This window comes from Sceloporus occidentalis, unplaced genomic scaffold, assembly GCF_023333645.1.
Source record: "Sceloporus occidentalis isolate IW3139 unplaced genomic scaffold, rSceOcc1.0.p SCAF_3, whole genome shotgun sequence".
Classification (NCBI taxonomy): Eukaryota; Metazoa; Chordata; class Lepidosauria; order Squamata; family Phrynosomatidae; genus Sceloporus; species Sceloporus occidentalis.
Genome location: NW_028316983.1, coordinates 127,029,071 through 127,048,449, shown reverse-complemented (window position 1 = coordinate 127,048,449; position 19,379 = coordinate 127,029,071). Strand labels below are relative to the sequence as shown.

At 39.1% G+C, this 19,379-nt stretch overlaps 1 protein-coding gene across 3 annotated transcripts in view; it reads right to left on the bottom strand.

The window, feature by feature from the left end:
* Window positions 1-19,379, bottom strand: part of LOC149316744 (cysteine-rich protein 2-binding protein-like) — a 32,222-nt gene that overhangs the window by 2,648 nt on the left and 10,195 nt on the right. Inside the window, exons 4-8 of one of the 3 annotated variants that reach the window (XM_089516141.1) lie at window positions 14,102-14,283; window positions 12,739-13,158; window positions 6,444-7,003; window positions 3,134-3,270; window positions 1,004-1,179 (exon numbers count right to left, since the gene is read on the bottom strand). In XM_089516141.1, the coding sequence (XP_089372267.1) occupies window positions 1,004-1,179; window positions 3,134-3,270; window positions 6,444-7,003; window positions 12,739-13,158; window positions 14,102-14,283 (1,475 nt within the window). The remainder of the gene's footprint in view (window positions 1-1,003; window positions 1,180-3,133; window positions 3,271-6,443; window positions 7,004-12,738; window positions 13,159-14,101; window positions 14,284-19,379) is intronic. The other 2 variants (XM_089516142.1, XM_089516143.1) reach the window with 2 other exon arrangements.

Sequence of the window (19,379 nt, the reverse complement as noted above, 5' to 3'; positions counted from 1 at the left end):
TCTGCTTATTTGAGAAACAGCATGCCTATAGGAAATACTGCCTGCCTATGCATGCATAGCTGAAGTAAATCATGAGTAATGTCTAGAAGTGTAAGCATTTATCCACATGTAAAAGTTTTAGATTAAAAAGACTGAGCTTGGACCAAAGCAAAAACTAAAAACACTCAACCATCACATCTTTGTACCAGGTGTTCTACCCAGACAGACTGGTGTTGATAATGATATTCATTCTTGTCTGGTTTCCAATCCAAGTTTTCCTTATGCAACTACACTAGGGAAGATATGTGCTTTGGTGAGATTGACAAAGGCACTTTCCTGCTGCTTTCAGAAGGTACTTGAGAGGGTGAACAGTCATCTAGAAGTGTTATGGGGTGATGTCTCATCTACAACATTAGGTCGAAACAATACCTAAGGATGGCCAGTAGACAAGAGAGCAGGGAGCTGCATTACTTGAATGAACAGTGTACACATATTCTTTGCTCAGTGCATTGCATTACTGATGATGCCTAGATACTGTAAGCACTGAGTTGAGTATATATGATCTTTGTCACTGACAGGGCTGTGCTCCTCCATATATGATACAGCAAGTTGTCTGTCTCTTCATTTCCTCAATAGGAATCAAAATACCATGCAAGAAAATGTAAGCTTATACGTTTTTCCACTTGAAGCCCAGAATGACTTGCTGAAGTTCAGATAGTTGTGGTCAGACCAAAAGACAGAGCACATTCTTCATACTGTCACTCCCTGCAGGGGAGAAACTGCTGGCACTCTGAAAAGTTTCTTCAACAGAAATTTAAGTTACTCAGAGCAATACTATAAAATTCAATTGACTAGTGGATACAACAGGAACAAATTCCTGTTCTTTGATTTTTATTGTCTGAGATAAAAAAACAGGAAGTTGGCCTGCATTTCCCCCTGCTTCATAAGAACTCCTTCCCTACAGAGCTATAAAAGTAGCAGCAGACACTGGAAACACTGATCTAGACTCTCTCATAAACCCTACCTGGCCAGAAGAACTCATGACACATTGCATTGATTGTGGGAATGTGATTAGGGCGCACATAGCAATAATCAATGGGTGCTTCTGGTTCTGCAGTCCAGTTGGGATCATTCTTGTGTGAATGGGCTCGAATCTCACTCAGCAGCTGAAGTTTGGGAGGCTTGGTTTCATAATCACGTCTGGAAGGAATAAAAGCAATATTAAAGCACAAGAGGAGTCAATTGCAAGTCAAGCCTGATATTAAGACATTAATGAAGTACACACAGAATGGGCATGGGCATGTCTTTATTGCTGCCTGAATCTAATCACCAGAGGCAATTGTAAAAGGGCAGTTTAGGAGACTGGGTCTAAATCCAATTATTAGTCCCAACTAGAGTAGGCCAAGAGAATCAGTGTAAACTTAAGTAAACCAACACTTGTGTAACTTCTATTGATTCTGTAGGCCTATTCTAGCTAAGATTAACAATTTGATTTAGGACCTGATACATCCATAAACCACATACTGGGATATATGTGAGTGCAAATACAAATTCAAGCAAATAAGAGCAGGGATCCCAACTTCAAATGTTAAAAATCCTACAGAAAAATGCACAAATCACAGACAAGTAGATGATGCTATTATTGTACTGTAGGAAACAAAGATGTTGAGACTTAAGTTGTTAGAATTGTTTTACAGTATATTTATTATAGCAATGTGTATCAGCAATTTTAAATAGTTTAATCCTGCTAAATAAACATTTCAGTGTGGCTTGATTTATGGTATTTTATAAGCCAACCTGTAAAAATGACTTTTCACATAAATTTAGTAACACAAAAATAAATTGCTTTTTTTTTTTTGGGGGGGGGGGAACATATGAAATTATTTCAGCAAAAAAGGTGCTCAAATTAGAAGGGACATATAACTAAGAACTAAGAATGAAATTAAGAGATGCGTCTAAAATATTTTTTCTTGTCTTAAAAATATCATAGATACATTATGTCACAGAATCGAAGAGTTGGAAGAGACCACAAGGGCCATCCCTGCCATGCAGGAATTGATGCAGCCTAGAATCACAGTGGCTTTTTAGCTACAATGTCACACTACTAACTCATGTTCAGTTTTATGGTCTACTAAGACTCCTAGATTCCTTTTACATGTACTGTTATCAAGCCAGGTGTCACCCATCTTATATCTGTGCATTTAATTTTTTTCTACCCAACTGTAGTAGCTTACATTTCTCCCTGTTGAAATTCATTTTTGTTAGTCTGGGTCCAGCTTTTTAATCTAAGGTCATTCTGAATTCTGATCCTGTCCTCTGGGGTATTAGCTACCCCTCCTAATTTAGTGTAATCCGCAAATGTTATAAGCATGTCCCTGTTAATAATTCAATAAATTTGAAGCAGGAGGAGTAGGAGGGGAAGCAGCAGCAGATGACCTTTGTCACTGACAGAGTTGTGCTCCATTTCTCCCCCCAACTTGAACTCTGCTGTCATATAATCCATCTTGATTTAATGCTTAAATTAAGGAATAAAAAACTAGTTTCCAGATTTCAGCTCAGGGCTGTAGGGTTGCTGCAGCTCTTACTCTGCACTGGCTTTTACTCTGAAGACTTTTCCCCCCCTTCATCAGATTTCACTTTTCGTATGATTTACATTTTGGTGTCTAAACTGATCGATGTATGCTTTTTTAAAATGCTGCAATGAGTTTGTGAGGGAGGCAAATCGGTTTTCCCCTTCTCCCTCTGTATTGCTGTTCACATGTGCTCAGTAAGGGATTCTAGAGGCAGCCGCTGTTTACCTTGCATGTTGTAAGTAGGCACATATAGCTTAAGAGTAGAATCCTGTCCTTTGCCAGGTCAAGCATTATTTAATTTTGTACTGCAGACACACTGCTACAACCTGACACTGAACTCTGTTTCTTCAGTGTGACTTCACATTCTTCCAGTGCTGACTCTGCTTAGAAACATCCAAGCTAATTAGAGAATGAAAAGGAAAAGGGAGGCTGCAGAGCATGAAAACACTGTTTAAAAGGAGCTTTTTTGTAAGAGACTTTAACTGAGGCATACCTCTCCTGTGTTTATCTACGACAACTGATAATAAATCTGAAAGGAAAAAAAGTAGTGTGCTTCCAAACAACAGCTTAGAGATCTTTACCTGATATAAGGTTTTAAGACCCGAGAGGTGTAGGGACTGATGATGCTATGGTCTGATAAGGCATCTTCTGAACCCACAAGTCGGCATAGAAATGTTGTTTCTGTTTGTCGAACCCCCTTTACAGCAGACAATTTAGTCTACAAAACAAGAAAAATGACACATTAGGAAAGCAGCTAACAAGACAGTAACAAGATATTGTGAATACAAATGACCTCAGCAACTATTATGTGCAAAAATGTTTTGCCACTTGCCAGGTCTCCTCAAGAATTTACCAAAAATTAGCTTCTGAAGTCCTAAAAAATTACTGTTCATGTTAATTTTCTTCAACAGATAAGAGTTTACGTAGAAATTTGTTACTTGCTACAACTGCTTGTAAGATATTACTACACAAATTATTTTGTGTGTGGCCTTTCTGCAAGAGACCCTTCCCACACTCTGGGGGCATAATTAACTGAACAAAATACAATTAGATATCCAAGAAGCCACTAAATTCTTTTAAGAGTAAATTAAAAAACAGTGGATGCTATAACACCGGGCATCCTGGCAATATCATCCCAGAAAGAACCAGTTTCAGCTACTGATTCAGGGAGTTGGGGACAGCTCCAAATCTATACTTCAACAGTAAAATGTGTCTGGTTAATCTTCACCCATTCAATAAACCAAGGATAGGAAACCTTTTCAGCTTAAGAGCCAAATTCAAATCTGAGGAGGGGGAGGTTACAAGGTACACTCTAGCAATAAATGGGACCAAGTTGAGTCAAAACATACTCTGAATTTCCTTTTCGCTCCAGCACCGTATGCCAAAATCACCCTTACCTACTCAAAAGTAATGCTGGAAAACTGGAAATTGATTTAGATACCTACTGTGAAGTAAGTAGGATAAAATGTACCAATTATACTTAATTGTGTCTAAATATAAAGCAGCACAGGGATAGTGCCTATCAAGAGCAGCTCTAGAGACTAACCAAATACTCTAGAGACCAGAATACACCCTGGAAATTTAAAAAAGGTTCACAAAAATGTAGTATCATTCAAGGTTGAAAGGATGAGGGAAACTTTCCAGCAGTCTTTTAGCTTACTGGAAAGACCTGGTTGTGTGTCAATAGAAAGAAGAGTAACATCTATTTAAACCAAGTTAGTGGGCATGGTCTCAAAGATAGACACCCCTCAAGTGAAGCAGCCCCAAGGACTAGATTAAGGAGTCTTGTAAATTCCAGGTTACGCAAGGCTAAAGTAGGGAGACTGATACCTAGTGCTCAAAGATATGCAAGTTAGCATAGAGGGGTTAATGCATTTAATAACAACAGCAACAACAAAAAAGCTAATTCAATTGCACTTATGCTAGAAAAGGGACATTGTCTAAAGGTTCTCAGCCTGTTTTCCATGCTTTAAGTCACTGGTGTACACATCCTTGACATATAATGCTGAGATTCCAATTTCAGTTGAACACTTGTTTTGTTTTGTTTTTAATTTTTAAATTAAATTTCCCCTCTTCATTAGAAACTATTCAGTTTCTTAACTTTAAATTTTAATTAGGCATCCCCTTCTTTTTGATGGATCATTTTTGGGCATTTCGCTATTACAACAGATTTAAATTATAGCTATGTACCACACTTTTAATCTCTGGTCTGCTCTTTTGACCACTGTTGCTGCTTTTTTCCCTCTCAGTCAACTCTGTACATTGTTTGTTTGTTTATCTCAGTCTATTCAGTGAGTTGTTTTTCTCTCATCCAAAAGTTTTTTTTTACTCAGGATGGTGAAAAGTTTTTTGTTTTTTTACTGAAACATCTGTACACCTGTATAAAATAAGACTATTGCCATGGCTAGGTAAAGGGGAGATTAGGTTAACTGTACTTTTTGTAGACACTACTGAGGCCATAAAAATGCATAGATGCACTTTGTATTAACAGGAATTGTATCCGGAAGGAACTTGCAAAACCATATCTGAGTATTCCAGGTCTAAGAAAACCCTATTAAATTTATGGGGTCACCTTAAGTTGACAGGTGATTTGAAGGTGCATGTATACATTGAATAATCTCATTACAATAGGAATAAACATTTAGCTATTGTGTTTGTAGAGAAATACATCCTGCTAAGATGCAGGTTCCATGGATTCTTAGACAAGTATTAAGTCTTTCAGAAAGATTGAACAATCAAGCCCTCTTAAGGCTGAGCTCAATTTTACCCAGAGCTCTGAATTCACAAAGCCAACGACCAGCAGAATAACAGGTTCATCTGAAGGAAAACTGTTTAAAATGCAACTAGACTAGCTAACAGGTATTCCACTATTGTTCTTGACAGTCCCACCTCCCTTGGACAAGGCTTCAATATTTCCTGAAGAAGAAAACATTTCTCTCCTTGCTTGGGTCAGACCTGTCTCCTTGCTAATTAGATTTTGAATAAATCTGAACTGTGACCTATGTCCTAGTACTAAAACCGAGGCATTAGGACTCCTACCAGTGAGAGGGGGTTGGTCCAATATGTGACATATTGGACAATGTCACAATATGTGACACTGTTTCAACCAATACAAGGGGTTGAACCTGTATCTTAGATTGGCACTGCTGCTTGTGATCTTTTTTGGCAACTACTAAGCCCACACAAAAACATTCTGGCCAGAATGGAGACAGCAATGGAAGACCTTGGAAAGAGAAAGGAGAAACTTCATGTGTCTTTTGAGGCTTGCCTCTTCCTCACTTGAGTTAATTGTGTCCCCTCCGGCTTGGCATAAACCAGGGAGACAAGCGGCAATAGGGCATCCACAAGGAGAAGGATATGTAGTTTAGACATATATTTGGGGGGAGACTGAAGTAACAATAATTATTATTATTTAAGCACATGATGGTGGAACTAGCCTATTGGAAGCACGGTTATCCCAATGTACCCACACAACATGGGGGGTTTAACAGGCACTCTTTCAGTGCCTGAGCCCTTTGCTTCCACTGCTGGGAAGAGTGCTTCTGTCCTCCTTTATTTGCATGACCAAGGAAGGTTGCTTTGTGCAGTAGCTTATGTCAGCCAGTTGGAAGACTACTGCTGCATAGGAATGCTTGGGAGTCGTTGCTATTCAGTAATAGGAAGCGTCATGTGCTCATGAGTATGCCAGCTCCAACTACTGGCTGTGAGGTTTAGAAGTAGAAAGTCTTGCAAGTAACACCTACTCTTAACACTTACCATTGATTTATAGAGAAACAGCAACCACCACCTAGAAGTATGCTATATAGTCAAGAAGGCATCTGTTTATTTTGCTAACTATCCTCATTCACTGTAAGGGAGCTAATTAAAAATGACTGCATTAGAACAATTAACCTGGTATCGATCCAAGATTCTGAAGTCTTGGCTGGTAGTCCTGTACGTTGCATAACCTGCTGGTAAACAGGGAATATTGTCTCCCTCCTTAGTTCCATAAATCCGATCAATCAGGAGAACAGCTGCATTCACAATGTTGTCCAAGTCGAAGAGTGGTAGGCCTCTCTCTCGTTTAGCCTGTCGGACTATCAACTTGCGCTTCAATCTCCGGGCCTCAGGGGTCATAGCTACAGCATTTGGGTATGCTTCCAAGTTTCTCAGAAGAAGCTTTTCTTCATAGATACTAACAGGTCCATACTTGGGCATAGTGGACTTATCATTATGGACCAGTTGTATCTTCCGTTTGTCCTTACGCTGGTCCTGAAAGACTCTGCGGGTATTGTCAGAGTTTTCAGAATCACCTTCCAGTTTTTCTACTTTTTCTTCCTCACTCTCCAGCTCCTGCTTAATCTGTTCAGGTATCTTCACCTTCTTCCGGATCATGCCTGCTGATGCGTTGGATGGTGGAATATATTCTATTCCTGGATCTATGACACCACGACCTTCCATCTCTTCATCATCTATAAATGTAACAACACATTTCTTTTCAATTTATCATGACAGTCAAAAATATTGTGATACTACTATAAGCAATAAAACCAGATGCTCTTTAGGATACTGTAGTTTTAAAGTGAAACGTGTATACATCAATTCATAAACTGCAGCACTAATGTGAAAAATACACAGTAATTTTCCTATATTAAAGTCTGATAGTACCATACCAATTACCCACTTCCCCATTTGCCACTCTAAAAAAAGTTGATTTATCAAAAAGAACTTATGAGAGAAAAGTAAACCCAGCCCTACTATGAATAGGATATTTAATCCAGGAAGGAAAACGGACCTGATAGCAGAACTGGTGATCAAGCTTTCCTATTGCAGATCTATTTCTAAATTCATACTGACAAGCTGTGCTAAGCAATGTGCATATAACTATTTGTTGACAGCTTAGACTGTCAGCAAAATGGTAAACAGACAACAAAAGATTAAGCCCTCTCCTAGTAGAAGGCACAGCCAATAAGCTTAATATACTGTAAACAGAAAAGAGAGTATATTGATATAAGTTGGAATCACTATCTCTAATTCACCTTTTATCTCACTTTCCATGCCCAATATACTTTATTTATTTACAGTCTAAAACCCCGACAAGGTAAGCAGCAAAATTTACAGTATTGAATAGAGAAAAAATATATATTAACAAAATAAAAAATGTAGAATGTAGGTGAATAAAATGCACTACAAATGTAAATATAAAATCAAAGGATGTCAGGAGAAATATAATTACACATTTGTACTATTGTGTAATTCAAACAGTATGATTGAATTGCTCTCATAATATGCTACTAGTACCCTGGTCAATTTTTGATACTTCTGTCTCTGGTCTTCATGACCACTGACAGGAATTTAGTGACCGACATACATTTGGACATCGATCCTCAAACAAAATTTTAACATAAAACTTTTCAGAGCAGCCCGGCATGTGGGGGCTCCTCAGTAGGGGAGAGATCAATTGTTTATGGATCTGACTGTTGAAGGTATACCATAACAGAATATGTGACATTGTTTCAACCGCATGAAACCCACAAAGGCAGAGTCTTGCAGAAGTGGGCAACCCAGCATACCTCCCAAACAGTAGTTCTGACTGGAAAGCATTGCATCTGGCCTTATGAAATAGTACGTGATAGTTTGCAGTCAAATTATGTAATGGAAGGGTCCGACAAACTGGATATTTAAAGCACTGGGCAAACAAGATGAGGTGGAATTAGCCGGAAGACTACAAAACGGAATATCCCATAATCTTTGTTTGACAGCTTTTAACTCCATTTTAAGAGCCAGATTAGAGAGAAAGGATGGAGAAAAGGCAATAGAAGCCACCTTTTGGGCAATAAACTTGGGCCACCTGCTAGCATGGTTGTCAAAGCAAGATGGACTAGTAGACCTTTACAAAACTTAAAAACAAATATTCTGAGCCACTGTTTTACCACTATCATCAATGTGTTTGAAGAGAGGGCACTTCCTGCTATTTCCAACAACAGAACTGAACAAGGAACACATCTGGTAGTATAAAGGAGGGCCCTTAAAAATTAGCTTGAAAACTATCAACCTCAGAATGTATAACTTCTGTCCAGATGTCTGCTGCACAGAGCAGCTGGGATGCAATCTTCACATTAAATACCTTAATGGCAGGTGAGACTAACTGATTTCCTTTCACAGAATCTTAGGATAGCTGTTTTACAGCCTAAGGATCCATTCAGCGCTAGTGATCTGTATGGAGTCCACAAGACTTTGTGATGGAAAACAAGCCCGAGATATTGAAAACCTTTAATTTGTGCCAAAGGACAGTCATTTATACTCCATCTGCACTGATGTAATTACTTTCAAAGGCCAAAACTTTGTATTTTGTAGCATTTATTTTACGTTCATTCCTAGAGCAGTAATATGAGTATTTCTCTAACAGGTGTTTAAGCCCCAGTCTAGATCATGAAAGAATCTCAGTATCGTCACCATAAAGTAAGAGTGAGATTTTCCTATTGCCCAATCTGGTGGGTTGACCATTTTCATCCATCATTTCTATCTCACAGGTATTCAGATAAAGATTGAATAGGGTGGGAGCAAGGATGCATCCCCGTCTCACCCCTTTCAACCTAAGTATACCTTCAGAGAAATATCCCTGTGAGCCACACCTTATTCATACCTGACTATTATTATAGAATGCCTTCATTAGGCACAGAAGTCTGTCAATGTAGATTCCAGTTTAGCCCATAGCTTAGATTTCAGGATGGAATAAAATGCAGCCTTTAGGTCCATGAATGCTACAAAAAGCTTGCTGGACATAGTACTTGAATACTTCTTTGTTCTCTGTTCAGTAGTAGAACAGCTTTCTCTAAAGGCTGCTTGAGCCTCAGATAAAATATCATTCTGCTTTAGGAAGAGAATTAGTCAATAGGAAAGAAAATGACTTGTTACATTTTGGACATGTTTGGGGTTTTTTTTGGGGGGGGTGTGTCAGGATCTAAATATTGCAAATCTGTGAACCACACACACAACAGAGATCATTGTGGGAGATAATTTTTTTAAATAGTCCAAAAAGCCGAAGAGACTGTTAGGAGACATCTTGGAAAGAACGGTTTGACTGGATACCTGACTAGGAAGGTGCCTGGGGGGATGCTATTAAAATTTTGATAAAATGGCTTTGCTGTGGTTGTGTGTCTTCAAGTTCCTTGTGACTTATGGTGACCCCAAGGTAAACCTATCAGGGGTCTTTCATGGCAAGATTTATTCCTTTCTCTAAGAGTGTAAATTGCCCAAGAATATCTAAGGGATTTCCATGGCTGAGTGAGGATTTGAACCCTGGTCTCCAGAGGCCCCACCCAATACTCAAAACACTACACCAGGCTTATTATATGCTTAATTGTTATATCTTGGTCTAAAAAAAACTGGTAAAGCTATTGAACAGGTAGCCTGGGAAGCCTTGCCCTTTTGTTCCTGAAGCGTATTTTTGTGGATGGGGGAGGATATTCCCCTACCTCTAATGCTCCTATCTGCCTTGGCTAGTATGATTAGGAAGAAGTCTGATTTTAAATGCTTGAACTGTGGGGAGAAAGGAAATTCCCAAACAGCTTCTACCTTCTCTCTGGAGTAGTCTGTTTCATTCCCTTATCATTTTTGTCTATTTCTTTTGAAAAATGTATAACTCAAGAAAAGTATTAACAACTGACTGATAACTCCCCCCCCCCCCCCCGCGGGAGTAAACTGCAGCACACTTTGAATTAATATTGAAAAGTGGAGGAGGAAAATGAAGATAATCCTGCAAGTTAACTTGTCTCAGTGATTGGAGCAGTTAATGTCTTAGAACTCAAATCTGAACAGTCTATAGGTTATTCACATTTTCTACACTGCTGTTACAATTTTTGCCTCGACATATATTCTGCAAGCTCAAATATTCAGGCTTCTAATTGCCAAGATGCAGGTAAGGTGGATCACTAGTTGCCAGCTTTTTGCTCCACTTTCCATTTCTGGTGAAATGGAATTTTTTGTGAAATAACTGAAATTTAATTGAAGAATTTTACCAACCTAGCCGGTGCGTTGTAATGGTCTGAGTAATGGACGACTCTGGAGACAGGGTTTGATTCCTTGCTCAGCCTTGGAAACCCCCTGGGTAACCATGGCAAGTCACATACTTTCAGACTCAGAGGCTGAAGCAAAGGTAAACCCCCTCTGAAGAAATCTTGCTACAGAAACTCTGATAGGTTCACCTTAGGATTGCCATAAATCAGAAACAACCTGAAGGCACACAATAATAAATTTTACAAAACAGGAGCTGGGTAACATTTCAAAGTCCTTGAAGCTACATATCCTTTGAGCAGGAAGAGAGATAAAGGTGAAATCAATCTGAGAGGTTCTCACCCTCTCAAATGAGATAAGTGAAAAGGATAAGAGGGGGTGGATATTTTGAGTGTCCAGACTCTCTCAGCCACAAGTTTGGTACTGTTGCAATGCTACATGTATCTCTCTCTACCTACCCCTCCCATTAACACAGCTCCACCTACAATCTGGATCTAAAGCATCTAGTGAATAATGACAGCTCTTAATGTTTATGGAGGAAAATCTGTGACTGAAGACAGTAATTGTAGAAAAGCAGGAAGAGGAGGCACAGACTAGAAGAAGCTGAGTCTGACAGTCTTGGACATGAATCTGGGCTAGATTTAGGGTACTGATTAAATTAATAGTTAGGTACCTTCCAAATCTCTCCTGCTTGAAGAGGCTTAACTGCACAGAAGTGTCCATATGAGAGATAACAAATGATCTGATATCATCTTTAACAGAGAATAGACTTCTTACTAGATGTGGGTTTTTTAGGGGGATAGAAGAGTTTTGATCTGGTAATATCTGTGAAGTTTATGAATTTCATATTTGGTAAATTAGTGGTGAATTTTAATATTTATTGCCTTATCTATTTAGTTTATCATTTATCATATATGAATTTAACATATAGTCCGTATGATGGTTTTTGTTACTTTAACATAATCCACACTTGTACTCATCATCGAATAGCTTCTCTACTCAAACGTAGTCCAGAAATCAATATTTGAATATTACAATTTAGCAAATGATAAAAAGGAGACTAAAATAAATGGGTGGTAGATGGATCAAGAGATTATAGATCTGTTTTCAACATTGATTGATTGATTGATTGATTGATGGTATTTATATCCCACCCTTCAGCCCTAAAGGCTATCAGAGAGGCTTTATAGTCTGAGGCTTTAAAACAGTTTGTTTAACAGTTGACTTTCCAGCAGGCTGACACTCTGTATAGCAACAACAAATTGAGGCACATGGGGCTGGAGTGGTAGGGAAGTATTTGCAACATTTTACAAGTTAGAGAAGAACTGCAACTGATCATACCTAACTTGCCAGTGAGTTAATTAGGGGAAGCAAGGAAATCCAAGAGAAACACTGAGCAGAAATTCAGTCTATTTTGAGAGCTGCTTTGGATTTAAGCAATAGTGAATACCATGTCTATGCCAACATAAATAGAGAACCAGTATTAACACTGAAAGATTCTGATATGAAAATTTCTATTATAGTGGGCCTACTGTATCAATGGGCTAGCCATCCGCCAACTGAGCATTCACAAATCGACTCAACCCACTACTGTTAATAGGAGTGCATGCATGTCACCATTCACTGGCTATAATGGAGCTTGAGTATGCTCTTTTTTTCTCATCTGTGTGGAAGCCCAGAACCAAACCCACACGGATCGTATTCACCAATATATGGTTGATGTTTTAAACTAGAACTGCCAGAGAAGAAATCTTCTCCATTGTGTACTAACCTTCCACTCCATACACTGAAGAGAAAGAGGGGGAAGCAGTTTTAAAATAGTAACTGGAGTAGAAAAAAATGGCAAGAACCAGATCCCTTCTTCATTATGGATCTAAAATAATTTCAGTTACATCCTTACAGAAAAGAAATGAAGAAGGTAGGCTTAAAGATCAGTATAGCCTCAGAGAGATGATGGTTCAAATGAGTTAATAATACTATCAATAATGCAATATGTAAGTGCCTGGCTATATACTAACAATTACATTACTCAGATATCACAACTGTTATCATAGTTGAAAATTAATAACGCTCAGTCATGTATGTACTTCTCATAGATGTTAACCAGCAACAGCAATACAATGATCAAAAATGGTTTTGTAAATGAGATCTAATAGTGTAATAGACATGGAAACTTTAAAGTTGCCTTTACCATGAAACAGGGCTTGGGGTGGCATTATATCTGGAATAAGGTCTGCTTCTGAGAGCAGGCTAGGTGTAGCTGAGTGTGAAGCTGGTGTTCCAGGAGCAGAGAAGTCTGGAGAAGGAGACGGAGAAGGGCTTGTCAAAGGAGTTCGATCAGAGGAACTCAAAGAAGAAAAATCAACCACCTCCCCTTTCTCAAGCATAATGTCCGGACGCCGGCTCCGACTGATGAATTTGACTGGTGTGGAAGATGTACTCCTGTCCAGAAAGCCTGCTGCCTCCTTCTGAGCTCTCCTAATGTCCTTGGCTTCCTGAGTACGTGACCTCTTCTCTTTCAGTTCCATGGCAGATTCTACTGGATTACGACTCACTCGTTTTCTAAGCCCCTCCACTGTAATGATTGGATCCAACGATGTTTTTGAACCTGCTAGAGAATAAGCAGTGTGTTTTTCTAACAAGCATTGTGAATGTTGACTTTAGGTCTATATGGCAAGGACATCTACAGTCAGCATTCTTCTTCCATGGGCTTGCCATCCATGAACTGGGGCATCTGCAGATGGCCCTGCTCCATTTTCCCCAATAGCTGCGCATGCACACAGCCATGCCAACGAGTCATGTGTGCATCACGCCACCACTGGAAACAACAGTGCTTGAAGTTTCAAGGATTTTGCAATCTGAGAGGGGCGTCCCAAATGGAACCCCCACAGATATGAAGAGCTGACTGTACTTATGTAAAAGGAATACAACATAAACCTAGATTTTTAAAACAAGACAAAAAAGCAACATTTAGAAAGCAACACTACTATAGACGAAAAGTTGCTAACTAGCATATTTAAATCCACAGACTGCTTAACAGTGTGGGAATAAACTCTCCGTCATATGCACTGAACTTTTAAACACAAGTCAGAAAGCAAAAAAGATAAGATAAAAGAGACAAAGGGAGAAAAGTGTAGGGGTGGTGCTGAGTGGTGATAATTAGATGAATCTAATGATCTATAAGAATAATTAGATAAATTATATTAATAATAATAATAATAATAAGAGCAGAGATGAAAGTAAAGAATGTCAGGGGAGATAATAGAGCAGGAAAAAGATGGGAAATGAAAGATGCTGAATTCTCCTTCACCACTGAACACTCTCGCCTATCCCATGCAGGAATGTCACCTACAATATACACGCATTTCTAGATTTGAAGTAAACCATTCTGGTATTAGTTGAAATTGACAGATGATCAAGAGTCGAGAGAAATGCAACTCACTCTCTCACTCCTACCAAATCCTCACACACATTCCCATCCCAAGTATCTTTCAAAGCTAGGCTTACCTCACCACTTAAATGTGGAAAGCTGTGTATAATTTCCAACCTATTACCTTTAGCTTTCAGGGCAGATGTAGAGAGTTTCTCTCCTTCAGGCTTCATTGTAGGGGGCCTATTATGAACCAGCTTCCACCACCCTGGTTCTCCAAATTCTTGAGCCCCTGAGCGAAAATACAGGGGGCTTCCAACAGAAAGACAACCAGCAACAGTGCTCCACCAGGTAGATGTCTTCTTTCTAAATGAAAGGAAGGAATGTGAAATGTAAATGAGAGTTAAATGTGGTCAGGAGGCAGCCAGACACTACTTAGGCTTGCCCAAGACATTCTGGAGCTTATGGCAGAAAATTCAGATGGCAGCTGAACACCTGCAAGTGTTTGGAGAAATCATTTTCATTATATGGTAAGTAGAAACTATACTATGTAAAAATATTTCTCATTCAATGGTAGCCTTTACCATCAACTTAAAGATGCCAATGGAACAAGTGTGTCCCCACACACACACACCAAAAAACCTAGGGCACAACCTGCAACTAGCAACAGATCAATAATGGCACCTGGCATTGCAAATCTGTATGCAAAAGGATCTTGTAGCACCTTTGAGACTAACTGAAAAAAGAAGCTGGTAGCATGAGTTTCTGTAGAAACATTGCTAAATATATAACAAGTTAAAAGGTACTAAAACTGAAACATCCTCCTTCTTCTCCCGTTTTTGGAAAAGTATATAGTTTATTTCTGTCAATTCTGATGTACTTTATTTGGCTCTGTCAAGGAAAGAACTCTTTAGCTGGTTTGGCAAAGTTCTGACCTGCAAGTTCATAAAGTTGTCAAAGTTTTTATTTCATGTAGCATGAAACTGCCCACTGTAGTAACTGCTGGCAAAGTTATATCAAGCACACTTCAATTTCAGTATGGAATCAGAATGCTGCCAATAAAGAAAAGGGATCTGTGCCTCTGCTAAAAAGCAGACCTTGATTTTGCCATTTTATATAAGGAGCACCATTTTGCTATGCCATTGTATTTAATGGGACTTGAATATCCACAGATTTTGGTAACAATGCTGGAACCAAACTGCAGCAGATATCAAGGGTACACTGTATATATTCCCTCTAATATCTAGTTTTGTTTGATTTTTAAACAAGATAATTCTGATCTCATCAGTCAGACTCTTGCAAATATTAAATTCCCAGAAACAATGTGAGATCAAGAGCTTAGAGACTCTTATGAGTGCTAGGCACAACATTTCTGAAAAATACATCCACAGATATTCTCAAATGCGGAAAACGTTTATTAAGAAAAATGGGCAAGGGTTCATGCATCCGTTGTGTACATATTCCGGAGTTGAATTACCTTCTGCTCTTTCTACTTCATCTCTTTCTAGAAATGAACAAACTGCTCTTTCTAGAAATGAACAAACAATTCTGGTTTTGTTTATTAGAACTGGATGGCATTTTCAGTCATAGTGACATATTATGAGAGGATCATGTCTGCCAAATTACAGTACAGACCAATAGGTGCAAACTGCTTTGTGCTATGGACTGTCAAATTTTATTAAAAGGGTTTGTTTGTTTTTTAATTCTTGGCAAACAAAAATTTCTTGGCAAAATATTATGCATAGTTAAGGAAAATTTGCTGTATGTTCGTGTTCATTTCCTGTAAAACACAGTGTAATTATCTGACTGAAAATATCCTATTCCTATCCACTATAGGTCACTCAAGTACTTCATGCTTATACAGTTGCCCCTCCTTTCTTGCAGACTTGGGATCCATGTTCTTGATTACTGACGGAGGGGTGACCTCCGTAATCCTCAATGGGGCACACCTCTGTGTGCTCACAGGGGCATGCCCCATTCAAGCCTATGGGACTTGAATACGTGCAAGTTTGTATTCGCCAGGGTGGTGGTGTCTGGAACGGATCCCCGCAAAAACAGAGGGTTGAATGTACATTTTATTTCTTGTTTTACAATGTCTAGTTTTCCATAATTTGTGCTTCTAACATTACATGTTCCTATAATAATGGTTGTGCAACTTCAGACTTTCCTATGAGCACATCAACAACTAAACTTTCTTTTGGCTTGAATTAACCACTACACTATGCATATTTGTCCTCTGCTCTTTCCCAGTAGTTCACTGAATATCTTCTGACCTGGGAGTCTTATCTACTGGGACTATAGCTTATTTCATTTTCAATTGTCTCATAAGAGAGTTTTCAATGTACAGCAACTGATCACTGTAATTCCTCCATTTGATATCTTTTTCTCAGTAATTTTTATGGAAATAAATGTGTTATACATCTACTTGACACTATGGGAGACTCAAGGAGACAAAAACATTTTCTCTATTTTATTAATGTTGACAGTTTCTTCTATTTTTATTGCTTTTTACCTGCGCCTGTGGCAAATCACAGATGTTCCTTACAATTCAGGACCATGTAGCTCCATTTGTGACAAAAAAAAAATTAAATCTTTAAAAGGGAATTCAGTTTGTAATCATTGTCTGTACTTTTACTGTATCAAACATTATACTATGTCAAAAAATTGCATAAATGTATCATAATATGAATACAGTGGACCTTGTTATCTGCTGGGGTTTGGTTCCAGGATCCCACATGGATACCAAAATCCATGAATGCTCAAGTCCAGTTAAATACAATGGCAGAGTAAAATGGTCTCCCTTACATAAAATAGGAAAATCAAGGTTTGCTATTGGGAATTTATCCTTTTTTAAAAAAATATGTTCAAGCCATGGATACTTTAATCCATGGATGATGAATCTGTGGCTACAGAGGGCCGTCTGTAAAAACCTTGTTACCAAAATTGTAGGAAGTCCCAAGAGGGCACCCATAAATTGTATTAAATGGGGAAATTAATTTAGCTCAATTGGGAGTAGTGAGAGGACTATGGCAGCGATAGCTGGGATCTCACCTACGTATAACAGGTCCCAGAACTAGAACTCTCAAGGTGCAAAGTATAAACTGGTTTTATTGATTAACAGGAAAAGGGAAAATTACCATTTACACAACAGCATTCACACAAGCGGGCACACAAGACCAATGAAACTAAAGGTAGTAGCGCGTAGTGAGTTTGAGGTAAGCCAATACTATACCAGTCCAGACGTGGAGCTCCAATGAGGGGATTAGAGAAGTAACAGTGGCTCAACAGGGCTTCCTGAAAGGGGAGGGGGAGCCTGTTTTGAGAGATCAATAATGCAATCTGGAGGCATTCCTGCCTGAGTCCAGACTGAGCCAAAATGTGAATGCCAAAGCAAGCTTTTTATAGACTCTTGAGCCAGTTGGGTGGATTTCCCAGGAATCCAAGAAATCCCTGGCTGATTGTTTTAAATTTAGAGTTACAAAAGGAATATTTTGGCTGATGGCAGTGACATTGACTTAATCAAGCAGTGATAAGGTAAGGACAACCCCAGGGAGTTTGGGATAGGATCAAGTGTAGGAAAATATGATGGTGTGGGTAGCAGTTGACAAGCCTTTGCCTGTGACCTTCAAGAGGAAATGCACAGCAGCAAGGAATGGGAAAGCAGCAATATTCGCAGCCATAAAGTTACAGGTGTCCATTCCACATGCCCTCAGGTCTGTGACCTTTCGAGGTTCAGGCTTATGGCCTCTCTGTAACGGCTATTATAACAAAAAATAACAAAATATCCATATCCCAAAATAATGCAGGGTATGCAAGATGTGGTAACACATATTTCCTGTTCCAAAAGTAAAAAAAAAGTGATTTTCAGTCTACAAGGAAGAAAAATATCACATTTCTTTCCAATTTTTGATGCAAGCAGAAAAAATGGCAGAAGGGGGTTCCCCATGCCTTCAAAACTTCCAGAAATATTACATCTCTACTGCTTCCTGCCAGCAGAAGTGGCATGTGCCAGACAAACAGCTATAGGCAGATCAGAACATTGGTATTTAACGTGAAGTTTTTTTCTGCAGTAATAGAGAGGGGATCCTTACCATTGGGTCTTGCTCGTCTCACGAACCTCCGAGGCAGGACTTCTTCAGAATGTCAATCATCTTATTCACCCTAAGTGGGATATCTAGCCCCTCCCTTCATGGATGGAATAACAAACTCTGAACAGACATAAAAATACTGCCAACAGCTCCAAAAAACAATCAGTCAATCAATCAACCCACCAACCAGGGCAGAAAGGATTTCCTCCCTATTACTTCAGAAAAGGAACCTTCACTGTAAGTATCTATGTTCCATTTTCCTGCAGTTTGGGGAGGCAATTCTTACACTGAGACCAATACAAATGGTCCCCCTACCCATTGGGTGGGCTATACACCAAAACTACAGAGATACAATCTGCTGCAAAAACAGCATCCAAAGGATGCACCAGCAAAAGTGAATCTGTCAATCTTATAATAACTGATAAAGGACAACAGTGGCTACCCTACAAATTTCCACTAAAGATATTGCCGTACCCAGGCCTACAGAGCTGGCTAGAATCAGCCATAAAGGCATAACCCGTTTATAATTTACTGACACCCTGCCTGAGCTTAGTCTGCTACCTAGAAATCAGTGGAAGCAAATTCTTGGCACACCTAATAGCGGCCCTAGCAAACAATAAAGTCACTAAAGCAGCTCAGCTTCATAAACCTTACACACAAAAAAGCCTCCAACCTCTTATCTTCAGGATTTGGGGAAGGAAAAAGGATCCCAAAACCAACCCCACCATGGGAAGATCAATGAAGAGCAGCTTTAGTTTCTTCATTACTTCAGGAGGTAGGGAATAAAGGAATAAAGAATTTTAGCATAGGATGGAGAGGTCGTAACTAAATCTAAGTGAGACCACTCTCCCGTAACATCAACAATAACCTCTGAGAATGGTGCCACACAGGAATCCTACCAGCAAACACCTAGCTTGCAAAAGTTAAACTCAAGAGTCTTTTCCATCATCCTGAGATGGTTAGGAAACTCCTCTGACTCAGGAGTAAGACTAACAGAAATATGCTCTGGAGAAACAACTCCCTCATCTGGAGTTAAATCTCCTTCTTCCATATCTGAAACAACAGAAGGGACCAAAGTTTCAGATTCAAAGAAGTGACAGCAGAAACATCTCTTCTTTTTCTTTGGTTTGCGAGGGAGAGAAACCACCACAGGAGCCCTGGTGGCACAGTGGTTAAATGTCTGTACTGCAGCCATTTACTCACAAACCATAAAGTTGCAAGTTCAATACCAGCAAAAGGGCTCAAGCTCAACTCAGGCTTGCATCCTTCCAAATGAGTACCCAGATTGTTGGGGGAAATTAGCTTACACTTTGTAAACCACTTAGGGAGTGCTTAAGTGCACTGATAAGTAATAAAAATGTACTTGCTATTGCT